Source organism: Convolutriloba macropyga, chromosome 7 (genome assembly GCF_964194025.1).
Source record: "Convolutriloba macropyga chromosome 7, txConMacr16.3, whole genome shotgun sequence".
Lineage (NCBI taxonomy): Eukaryota > Metazoa > Xenacoelomorpha > Acoela > Convolutidae > Convolutriloba > Convolutriloba macropyga.
This window is the reverse complement of record NC_134474.1, coordinates 44,503,702-44,516,801: the sequence shown is the minus strand read 5'-3', so window position 1 is coordinate 44,516,801 and position 13,100 is coordinate 44,503,702. Positions and strand designations below refer to the sequence as shown.

Sequence of the window (13,100 nt, the reverse complement as noted above, 5' to 3'; positions counted from 1 at the left end):
CGTCGAACATTAACACTCTTCTCTGATTGGTCTGTAAATTGCTTGTCGGAATTCTATTCAAGAACGCCCCTCCCCCCGCGCGTTTTGCAAGGGGGCAACTGTTGCAAAGATCTCAAAGCGTTACTCTCCTTTGCATTCTTCAATCTCTTTCTAGCGGGAATCAAAACCCGGGAAAACACCTTACCCCTTACCAATGCTACTTCTATTTCTGCATTAAAAATCATCCAATATTCAGGCTCCTTTTTCGGGGGTTTGAATGTTAAAATGTCACAGAATGATCCCGGTCGAATTATGATAATACGGCGGAAAGCCCGACCTGTCTAACCTATTCATACTTAGTATCTCTGAAATGTGAATTAAGAAATATGTTTACCTGTTAGCTCAAATATTTCGAGAACTGAAGGGAAGAACATTCAATTTGAATTGGAAGGAAAACACAAATTTATAGATTTGGCTATTTAATATATTAGACATCAAAAAAGTAAATTTAGCATTCTCGTTTTGCAAACTAATTCAATTTACAAACTAATAAAATTATTCGATTCTCCTGAAATAATAACTTTCTCACAAAAGGGGTCATAGAATAAAGGATTAACGGAACTGAAAAGATCATACGGAACTGTTTCGTATTCTACCCCCCCCCCCCCCCCCCCCCTCGTCTGGAACATTAAAACAGTTAAGTAATATTTTGCTACCATAAATTGGTGTATTTTAGTACTTAATTGTGATTATCAGTCTCTACAAATTGTCAATGCAAAAAATGCTCATAAGTTTTGGGGTGGGTGGTGGGTGGGAGGGGAGGGTAAACAGATCCGAACAAACATAATATGACATCAAATTGCAGCAGCACAGCTCAGCAGCAAGTAAGCGCATGCACCGGCGGTCCATTTTGAAGAGTTACAAATGTATTACTGTGGTATCACTAACGGTTAATAAGTTTTAAGGACCCTTGAGGGCAAGTCTAGCGCCCTGCGGGAGATCAGGACTAAATCGTGGGAACTATTTCAATTATTGACTAATTGGTCTGTAAATTCTCTGAAATACTTTTTGTAACTCTTTTATCACGATTTCAACCCCCATTTAACCAGGTAATTCATTTCAATTAAATACATGTATTTCATTCATTTTGACGTCTCAATTAGGCTAAAATAACCTATTCGGGATCAAGATTACTCAAAAAGAAAATTATTTATTGATCGTTCGTTGTCGAGAATGGAAATTGGTGAAAGAAATAGTTCACGTGAAATAGTCCCAAGGTCAAAAAGAGTGCAGTTCTGTCTCACTAATCAAAGATACAAAATACATTGCACTGAAGGACAAATATAATCACAATTAATAACTAATCATCTGTCGTTAAGTGCCATTGAATAAATGCTGTTGCAACTAAACTGTTTCCTGTTGAGCGCGTTCACTAAAGTAGTGATTAGTGAAAAATACAAACTTAAAATTAGGAAATATTGCGACATGAATAATCAGAAGACCTATATAGTACAAATTAAGTGAGTTTCAAGAGTGAAATAATCGATAGAACATCAAAAATATCCAATGTCATTGCATTCATTATATCATACCAAATGTGATGATCTGAGATTAACATAATCTTGAGACAAGTAAAAGATCGAATAATCGAACACCGTTTAGAAGCGACAATCATCTCATCAGTATAATTTATGGCACAAAGTAGCTCCCGAGTTCTTTCATACCACTGTTAGAAATTAAGAGATCTTTCGTCAACTTGACCGCCGAATACCAGAACAGTTAGTTAATCAAATAGCGCTATTAACTATACCCTCAACTACTATTCATATGCGAAAGCGAAGAAAGTGTTTTCACTTTAACATTTTTATTTGAAAGGGATTCAAGATCAGCAACATAAGATAAAATACCTCATGGAATGATTTCATATCATATATCTACAATTACTCTGATATTGGACATGCGTTTCTTGTTATCTACCCTTCTTTACTTTTTGGAAAGCTGTAAACACTAAGGCGCAATTCAGTGTACTTTGAAAATTTGTTTTCTAGAGACTTAGCAGTGTTCAAGTGCAAACGAAGCTTCAGCGAAGAGCAACCCAACCTACTTTACAGGTCATTGATAGAATGGTTCTAGCCAAGTGGTGGCCAATTAAAGCAATTTAATTCTTAAAGGAATTTTAAATTAAACAATAGTAGTCATTGACTGCTCTTTTAACTGTTCTTTAGGCCCGTTTTGTTTAGTTTTTGAAAGATCATGCACGATAAGTATATTCAATGCTTCCAGGTGAGAAAACAAAAAGGAAGTTATTTAAAATATAAGATTTAGTTTTTAAAAGATGTCCCGAATAAATCCCTTCACAGCACAACTATCTAAAATGTCAATAGCTTATTACAAAGCACTCACTCTAATTCCAAGGAGTTATCCAGGAGCTTAAGCATTAGTGTATATAGAGACGGACACTGAAAGCAACTAACTAATCTACTGACAATTGAAATTAAAATTTGAAATAAAGATGGGTGGTTGGTTCCTTATTAGAGGAGGAGTAGGAAGGAGGAGGTAATGGTACTTAAAGGGCTGTGGTATGTACTGCAAACATATCTCATGTTAATACTGGCTTATTATTTGGTGTAGACCAAACATGCATCACTCGGAACTAAGTACATTGCGCAATATGCCTTCTGCGCATTTTCCACTACACCCGCTATCAATCAGATCCAATTAAAAGTATTATAACTTATTATTATTAAATTTTGACCGAATCAAGATTTAAATTTTGACCGAATCAAGACTAGCTTTTCAAGCTTGCTATTTTTTCTATTTTTTTTACTTCGGTATAACTTCATTCAAAAATCATCTTGCTTTCGAAAACATAAAAAGCGACTATCGTTGAGCTTGCGTAGTTCCTGAGCAATGTGAAGAGACACACCAGAGATGATCACAACTGAAAGACCACTATAGCAACCGTGCGGTGGTCTCACGAAGAGTGTGTGTAGGAAATAGTTGAGTAGAAAGAAGAGAGTAGATCTGGTCATTGATACAAAGCTAAGTGTGAGAGAGAGTTTTTTGGATAGGTACATGGACACTGATAGAGTGCGCGACGGAGATCCCTTCGGTTCATTCCCCTTCTCAAACCATTTTCAGTTCATTTTGAGTTGATTTTCTTATTATTTTTCCATAATTCTGCAATTCTCTTCGTAGATCAGACATTCTCAGCAGCATATTCACAGTGATCTTCAGGATAAAGAGATAGCAAAAAAAAGTATTTTTCCGTTTATTGCTGCAATTACATTCTGGAGTTAACCACACATTTTGGCAAACTTTTGTCAAGTGCATCATTTTGCATGTAATGGCAAGGTATTTCAAATTTTGTTTGGCTGCATAAAAGCGCCTAAATTCTCAACATCTTGAAGAAAATTCAAAACTTGACTCAGCGCAATACTACCATTTCTTATATATTAAACAATTCAAAATTACCTAGTTTATAAAAAAAAAACCCTAGTTTATAAAATAGGGTGAAACTGCTTTTAAGCGAAAAGGGAAAGACCAAGGGATCCTGCGGGGCTCTCACAACTCACTTGCAGAACAATTATACTGTGCAATCCCGACACTGTGGCTACTGTAAGAGTAGTTAGGGAGGAAGGGGTCATGTGTTTTGGGTGTTATGCCTCGACGTCCTCCGCATTTGCTCCCTTCAGGCGCATCCTGGTGAACTCTTCGAAGATGAAGTCATCGTCTTCGAACTGAACAGCCTCACCTCCAATGATGAGGCCACTCAGATCTCCACCTCCACCAGCAGCCGCATTGGAAGCAGTCTCGGATCCCTTGTCAACTTCAGAGGCAGCTGCACTCTGCGTCTCAAAGTTGATCAGGTTGTGATCTACTGTTTGTTTCGTCACACCTAACAAGAATAAATTGTTCCTTATGTAAATTATTATTAATAATATTAAATTGACTTGGAACCCGATTCCCAGGGTAACTTAGTTAATTATTCACAGTCAATTAAACAGCCCTGACCAATTTACTGGATAATGACAGTTAAAATTTACAACTTTCAGTTCCAAACTACAGTTCAACTGGCTCTAGAAGCTTGACATTAGAGAAGCAGGAATTGAGAGGAATTACGTATGCGAGTACAGAGCAGTTCGGTACAATGTAGTGTTAGTTGATGTTACGTTAGAATTTTTTATTTGCTTTATGATTCTTTACAGTTTGCTCCTCTTAATCTAGGTCCCTTTTCAAATAGTTGAAGAAACACGAGATACAACTAAAAACTTCTGCTTTAAATGGGCTAAATTGCTTTAATCTTATTTTTTACACTTCAAAATGTGCATCCATTTTTTCTACATCCCATTTTTTACGAAACCATGAGATTCTATAAACTGTATCCTTTCTATCGATTGAGTTTGAGTTTGTAAGAGTACCTGGAATAACTTCACTTTGGAAAGCTAGCTCTGGCTCCTCCGCCTTCGGATGGGTCAGGGTGAAGGGCAGCTCAACTGAGACATCTCTGAACACAACAACACATCAACAAACAACATACAAACAAACACACAGATGAACAGTCAAAGCGAACAGTCAAAAGCACATCAAAGCGAATACAATTACTAAACTGAACAAACATGATAAACTTTTATTTCTTGACGATTGAGTAAGTACACTTCAAATAAGATCTCCTTATTTGATCAAGTGGTTATCTACACACAAATTGACATTTGAAAGCACATGAAAAATTGCTCCACTTGGCTTGCGGCTGATTAAAATTCACGTAGTGTTTGATGGTTACATGAAGCTATAGAAATATGCAAATGCAATTTGTTCGATGGAGAGAGAGAGAGAGAGAAAAAAAGCATACTTGCGTTAATGCACAGCAAGTGAGGAAAAGAAAAAGACGAGGGAGGAAGAGGTGAAATATGAACACATTTTCACAATACGCATTAGTATGACTCCATCAAGTTAAAAGGAAGTAGTATTACAGAAGGGGATGACATAATAGTTAAGAGTGAAGACTGAAACATCAACAAACAACAACACGCCAAAGAAAAGTTGTACATATATAAACAGGACGACTGTCTTTTCTTCTTCACAGGATGACATCCTGTTGTTGCTTAACACAGAACCAATAAAGGTATCACACTAATGGAGACTAGACTTGGAGACTCACGCGTTCTTCCCAAATCTAAGCCACACACACACAAATCAGATCAATCATCGAAGCTGTAACATCGATATAAGATCAATCATTGCAAAAGATCAACTCAAGTTGCATGTTGTCAAAAAACAAAAAACTTCTCGGTTATTAACTTGGAAGAAGGTATCTGTACTGTTACTAGTTGAAAAGGATTACTGAAAACATCATACTTACAATTGCGCCTTGTGTTAATTCATTCTACTTGTACTTAGCTACCAGACGCAAAAATTGAATGAACCAGCTTGTTTATCAAAGTTTACTACTTTTCAATTATTCAGGTGATCGGTCTGATGGAAGGATTACTAAGTACTTCTCATTTTTCTCTTGGTGGAAACTGGTAATAAAAAATACATGCAATCTCCTTAACATAGTGGGGATGCATGAGCTGCTTCATGGCACAACACTCCAACGTCAATACCTTCAATTTCTGTCAAGTTTAATGCAAAATTAAATCTGATCGATAGATCAACATGTTGGCTTTCACAATGGTCGTTGAATAATTTTGGCACCCAAACCACAGGAACCAATAATTTTAGATACAGCAATAATATACAGACAATTTGACGCAATTGGACATTTAATTTTTAATATGATCCACTAAACCTACTCTAGAACAAAACAAATCAGTTCTGTACGAATGCGAGCAATTTTGAGTCCGATTAAATCGTCACGAATAAAAGGATATAGCCAAAATTTAATAGATTAAATGCAGTGAGGTACCGCAGTATTAAATATTCCACTAGCTTGCAGGAATAGCAGCGAAATAGACTCATATGTGTAATAAAAGTCCCTATTAAAAAGGCTTCTATGGAATGAAGTTGAAGAATTCAAATCAAAACATACAAGAGTGAGTTGATAAAAAATATGAACAAAAACTTTCAAGCGATATTTCGATTTGACTTCAACTTCACTCCACAGAATCTCTTATTATGGATCTTTATTACGCATGCGTTTCTTTGATTTTATATTAATTGGTTGAACTTGGACCTTAAACTTTTGTTGAGTGATGCAAGTCACGTATGTTCAAGATCTATTCACCCAAATGACGAAAGAACTCTTTCTAGAGATATAATTTTTCTTTTTTAGCTTTACGGAGGGAACAAATGTAATACGCAAATTAAGCGTGAAACGACGAATCAAAAACATAGCCTAAAAACTTCCGGAAATAAACCTGAGACATGAAAAAATAATCTCATTTATTGTTGAAAATAATTTGAAAGCCGCGAGTCCAAATTATTACTCGCCTGAGCTTGCAATCCTTTATGACCAAACCAATGACTGTCTATGCGATAAAATGCATAGCAGAGAACTCAAAAACGAATTGAACGTATAAAATCAATAACATAAATTTTTTCATTTTCTGACGTTGAACCTGTCGTATCAAATTTTCAAGTGTATGATCATCGCCACCAAAAAACTGTTTGGTGCCAAAAATCTAATAGCACAAAAAAACAGTTCTGAAATGCGCACTAAAGGACAGAAATCCAAAACTTCAAACTAGACACTAACAAGTCAAAAATAGAGTTACTTTCACCGTTTTCAATACATGAAAAGATTGATAACAAAATTGAAAACAAAATAAATCAACAAGGATAAAACTGCCGAGAGGCTAACTTTAACGTAAAACTTCCCAGAGACTGTTATAACTTATAAGAGCGAAAACTGCTAAAACCATCAAAATGACAAAAACTAGCTCCAAATTGCACCTAAATACCAAACAATATTTGGTATGGTCAAAACGGCTGCCAGACCCACAATTCTTTGTTAATATACTTGAATTGAATTATTTTGTCTGAATAAGATCATTTTGGCCAAAAACCACTCCTTTTTTTCACCCCTTTCTCTGCTTTTGACTTCTGTTCAACAGCTTGGCCTAATATCCTTCGTCTCACGTGCGGGTTGACTTTAACAATCATGTTTCAATGTCAGATTTAAAAACAGATAATCAGCAATCAACATAACGACCCTTTGGCTCGTATCCTCACCTTGGTTCGTAAACAACAAGATTACCGCACTATAGCTCCGCTCACCTTAATGCAATATAGTTCCGCTCGCTCAGCAATAATGATTCAAAATCGCTTCAGCTCAACGCAAGCAACAAAAACTGAGGCAGAATAATCACAGCCGACAGATTGCCAAAATAGTTTCAACATAGATTTCGTGCTGTAGAATATAAATAGCAACAGATTAGGAATTACTGATGCAATCTATAATACCCAGATTAAAATGGCTTAATCAGTTCAATTCCGATTCTTCTCGCTTAAAAACATGGTAAAGGACTACAAAAAGAGCTTAGCTACTCTTCTAATATTACCCAGTATAGAAAAACCCGACTTTGCAAAACTAGGCATTATGTGAATTAGTTCTGGCTCTGCTTTTTTGCGATACTTAATTGTTAACAGTTTTCATTGACAGGAGTCGTCTTTTGACATATGAAGGGTTTGACGTAACGCATATGAACATTAAAACAATTCCTCTGAAAAACGATTCATTGAATAAAGATTTGGAAAAACGTGACTTGACGGTCACAAAAGTTCAATATTAACAGCCAAAAAGAGATCGAGTAATTTCATACGTAAGAAAAAATAAGAACGATAGCATTTAAATTGTAGTTACTTTTGTGTAAAGGTGTTGAAAACCAATGTTTCCTACCAGAAACTCAAGAGAGTGAGAACAGAAAACTTGGCATCTAAGAGAGGTCTTGCTTGTCATTTAAGAGACATGTCGAGGCAGGCAAAAAACAAAAACTGCCAAAAAAGATGAAATTAGCAACAAATTAAAAACTTTCGCTATAAGTATGAAGTGTTTATGTCTTCTGAACCAACATTGCTATACTCAATGAAGAAAACTCAAAAAGAGTTTTATTGATCACTCGAACTCAAAAGACCCGAAAAAAGGAAAAAAGACACAGAAAGAAACCGACTAACGTCGGACGAATTGCTCTCGAACAAGTGGAGAGGCTAGAGAAACGTTTATGGTATAAAAATTTCTGACCAAAAAAAAAAAAACACTGAATTTCCAAATGAGTATAAATAGGTCAAGGAGCCTAAACATAACACAAATGGCAGCGTAAAGATATAACATAAGTAATAAATAACAGGTAAAAGATTTTCTTCTCCAGGTAGAAGAAACAAATTATACAAACTCAAAAATGAAGCGTTATTTAAATTTAAAAGCTTTCCAAGAAACATTGCCGACAATGTTTCCCATTGGGTCCTTCTGAAATTGTTGGAAAAAGTAGTTCTTGAAGACTTTTTTAACCCGCCTGTTTGATTCATTCCCTTTTAAGTATTTTTCAAGACAATTATTAATTGATTGTCTTGTAGGGGTTAAACACGGGGTTAAACCAGGTAGGGGTTAAACACGGGCTAAATACTAACGGGGTTGAATACTGCGCTACACGGGCTATATAGAAAATGGGTTAAGCACTGCGCTACACGGGCTATATGCTAACTTTGCTCACAATCTGTTTTATTTTAGCAACTGACTTAATTTTTGATTGCGTACAATTTAAATTGCTCAAAACATAGAACTCAAGCGTGAAAAAGTCACTGGAGAAATGAAATCGAAAGAATGTTCTAGAAGAAAACAATCAAGTGACAATTTTGCTAAACAAAAAGACACAAACGTTTACGATAAATGCTTCAAACTTAATTCGTTAATTAATTTGATACGTGAGTCCAAAACCAAGATTTTCCTGACAAAATCGACAAAACAACTAGTTTGCAGGGTACGAGACTAGTTGGCTAGATAGGCGACAAGCGGGAATAAACAACAAACTGTTTAAAATAATGAATAAGCCAATAAAACTAGTAAATATCATTGAGCCAATGTCCTCAAAGCCATTTTTCAGCTTCTAAAATGTAGCATTAACCAATGTTGGGCTAAAAAACCTCACAAAGTCACCTTTTCAACTTGATTTTAGGACTCGCTGGACACTTCAGAGCACATAGCACTTAAAAAGTACTCAAGCCAGCTTATGGACTCTAATTCTCAAGTCGTGCGTTACATACCTCTTTATCCCATCTCGATGTAATAAAAAAATTGTGAACATCAAAAAATACAGGGCGCCAAGAGTCAAAAATCTTTGGATTGTGAAAACTGGCAAACGAAAAGTTGAACATAGCCGAAAAATTGCCGGAAAATAGCCGCCATTGATTCCCGTAACTCCGATTGTGATTGAAAGAGCAGAAAATAAAATCATAGCCGGCAGATTGCCGGAATAGCTGCGAAAGAATACACTTGCGTGCCGTATAACAGATACAAATATAAGTTGAAAAAGTTATCGACGCCGCTCAAAAAGCTATGTAAAAAACCTCCATCGATAAATTAATAAAGCATGTTAAAATTCATTCCGCAGAAGCCTTTTCATTAGGGACCTTTATTACACAAATGAGTTCCTTTGACCTTAAACAAATTCCAATTAAACTTAAGTTTAAAAGTGCAAAACTCATGTTATTGATTGAAGTAAGTCACGTATGATCAAAATCAAAGGAGAGTGAGAAATGACGACAAGCGCAATTACTGTTAGTTGAAGAAAGAAGTCATAAAAAAATCTGACTTTCTAAACTTTACTGTGTGAACAAACGTAAAACGAAAAAGAGCGTCAGACGACGAAACAAAAAACATAGCCGGATAAATTCCGGAAGCGACTCGAAGCATCAAAACTTCACCAAAAAACCGTAATTGCATCTGAAGCCATTACCCTTTGTATTAAATCATCAACTCATTACCTGAGTTTGGTAACGTCAAAAAAGTCCAAAAAATTTAGGATCGTCAAAATACTGATGGGCTAAAAAAGCTGACAGGGCTATCAATTTCCCTCAAATAATTCTTGATTCCAATCTCAAAAAAGATGGCGAAAGCAAACGGCAGATAATAATCTTAGAAACTAAGTTAAATATTTCAAAACTAAGATGCTCAAAATTAAGAATCAGAAAAGCACTAAAATTAGACTTCTAATCACTTCAATTAAGACAAAAACAACACATACTTCTTTAACTTAATCAACACATAAGTTGTTTAAAAACAATACCAAGAAAATTGCATTAAACAGTAATAAAAAAAAATTTTGAAAATGGCTTTCCAGAAAACTCTCAGTACTGCCTCAGGTTGCATGAAATCAACTGCAAACAAAAAAAATGACGAAAATCTAAGAAGTTGAAATTCAATGTTTTAACAACAGAAAACATTAAAGTACCGAATATAAAAGTAGGTGTCCAGACAAAGCTAGAATGGTGAACTAGATTGTAAAAAAAATGGACACAAAGTAAGGAACATCGTAACAAAAACAGCAATTCTTAATTTTTGAATATCAAATTACAAATTAAAAAATCAAGAAACACGAATACACTTGAGTCTTCAGCATTCGAGACATAGAAAAGACAACAATTCATCCGAGACAAAGATGCATCCTTCTAAACAGAACAAAAAAAAGAAAAAGCAGAATTCAAACATACGAAACATTGAACCATTTCGCAAAAACGGTCAAAAAAATTTTGAGACTGCATTTATTACAACAATTTTTACTGTTTTTCAAAAACTTAGCGCCAAAACATGATTGAATTTTAACTGAAACGAAATTAAAGTCCCTCATAGTGCACAAAAAGACCATTTCTAGTAATTCAAACCAAAAAAACAAAGAAACTGAGAAAAATTGGAACAAAAAACTACCAAAATCGGATTAGCATATGTAAATTTTAATAAAACAAAATTACACCGAGGTAGAAAGAGGCGTTGAGTATAAAAATTATTAAAACGGAGTTACCATATTAACTGATTTTTGATAAAAAAAAGATCCGAAAATGAAGAAATTAACAGAAAAAAACTTAAGTTTAAAAGTGCAAAACTCATGTTATTGATTGAAGTAAGTCACGTATGATCAAAATCAAAGGAGAGTGAGAAATGACGACAAGCGCAATTACTGTTAGTTGAAGAAAAAAGTCATAAAAAAATCTGACTTTTTAAACTTTACTGTGTGAACAAACGTAAAACGAAAAAGAGCGTCAGACGACGAAACAAAAAACATAGCCGGATAAATTCCGGAAGCGACTCGAAGCATCAAAACTTCACCAAAAAACCGTAATTGCATCTGAAGCCATTACCCTTTGTATTAAACCATCAACTCATTACCTGAGTTTGGTAACGTCAAAAAAGTCCGAAAAATTTAGGATCGTCAAAATACTGATGGGCTAAAAAAGCTGACAGGGCTATCAACTTCCCTCAAATAATTCTTGATTCCAATCTCAAAAAAGATGGCGAAAGCAAACGGCAGATAATAATCTTAGAAACTAAGTTAAATATTTCAAAACTAAGATGCTCAAAATTAAGAATCAGAAAAGCACTAAAATTAGATTTCTAATCACTTCAATTAAGACAAAAACAACACATACTTCTTTAACTTAATCAACACATAAGTTGTTTAAAAACAATACCAAGAAAATTGCACTAAACAGTAATAAAAAAAATTTTGAAAATGGCCGCAAAAACGGTCAAAAAATTTTGAGACTGCATTTATTACAACAATTTTAACTGTTTTTCAAAAACTTAGCGCCAAAACATGATTGAATTTTAACTGAAACGAAATTAAAGTCCCTCATAGTGCACAAAAAGACCATTTCTAGTAATTCAAACCAAAAAAACAAAGAAACTGAGAAAAATTGGAAAAAAACTACCAAAATCGGATTAGCATATGTAAATTTTAATAAAACAAAATTACACCGAGGTAGAAAGAGGCGTTGAGTATAAAAATTATTAAAACGGAGTTACCATATTAACTGATTTTTGATTAAAAAAAGATCCGAAAATGAAGAAATTAACAGAAAAAAGCCAAAAATCAACTAAAAAATCAAGAAATATGTGCCAATTTTGAACTTCAAACGCATTTTCAATTTTTGCAAAACAATGTGTTATCAATTTCCGAGGTTTAAAATTCAGTATAGCATCAACTAAAAAATATTTCTACAAACAACCAAATTGCAAGCAAAAAAACTGGGCCATTTAGACCAAAAAACGGCTAAAAACGGTTATCTATATGTGCCATTCAGTCAAAAACTACTTTTCAAAGACAAAAAAAATCTGACTTTTTAAACTTAACTGTGTTAACAAACGTAAAACGAAAAAGAGCGTCAGACGACGAAACAAAAAACATAGCCGGATAAATTCCGGAAGCGACTCGAAGCATCAAAACTTCACCAAAAAACCGTAATTGCATCTGAAGCCATTACCCTTTGTATTAAACCATCAACTCATTACCTGAGTTTGGTAACGTCAAAAAAGTCCGAAAAATTTAGGATCGTCAAAATACTGATGGGCTAAAAAAAGCTGACAGGGCTATCAATTTCCCTCAAATAATTCTTGATTCCAATCTCAAAAAAAGATGGCGAAAGCAAACGGCAGAATATAATCTTAGAAACTAAGTTAAATATTTCAAAACTAAGACGCTTAAAATTAAGAATCAGAAAAGCACTAAAATTAGACTTCTAATCACTTCAATTAAGACAAAAACAACACATACTTCTTCCTTGTTGTATATATTCTATACATGACTTCATACTAATTCCAACTTAATCACAGAAAAGAAATAAGCAACAGAATAAAATTCAAAGGAACTAAAGTTGTTTAAAAACAATACCAAGAAAATTGCACTAAACAGTAATAAATAAAAATTTTGAAAATGGCTGTCCAGAAAACTCTCAGTACTGCCTCAGGTTGCATGAAATCAACTGCAAACAAAAGAAATGACGAAAATCTAAGAAGTTGAAATTCAATGTTTTAACAACAGAAAACATTAAAGTACCGAATATAAACGTAGGTGTCCAGACAAAGCTAGAATGGTGAACTAGATTGTAAAAAAATGGACACAATGTAAGGAACATCGTAACAAAAACAGCAATTCTTAATTTTTGAAATTCAAATTACAAATTAAAAAATC

At 34.4% G+C, this 13,100-nt stretch overlaps 1 protein-coding gene across 4 annotated transcripts in view; it reads right to left on the bottom strand.

Moving 5' to 3' along the window:
• Positions 1 to 3,494: 3,494 nt before the first annotated feature.
• LOC142342898 (arrestin red cell-like) overlaps positions 3,495 to 13,100 on the bottom strand; it is a 553,550-nt gene continuing 543,944 nt past the window's right edge. For 2 of the 4 annotated variants that reach the window (XM_075394553.1, XM_075394555.1), the window contains 3 exons: positions 5,141 to 5,155; positions 4,401 to 4,486; positions 3,495 to 3,877 (listed from right to left, as the gene is read on the bottom strand). In XM_075394553.1, the coding sequence (XP_075250668.1) occupies positions 3,639 to 3,877; positions 4,401 to 4,486; positions 5,141 to 5,155 (340 nt within the window). In that variant the 3' untranslated portion in view covers positions 3,495 to 3,638. The remainder of the gene's footprint in view (positions 3,878 to 4,400; positions 4,487 to 5,140; positions 5,156 to 13,100) is intronic. The other 2 variants (XM_075394554.1, XM_075394556.1) reach the window with 1 other exon arrangement.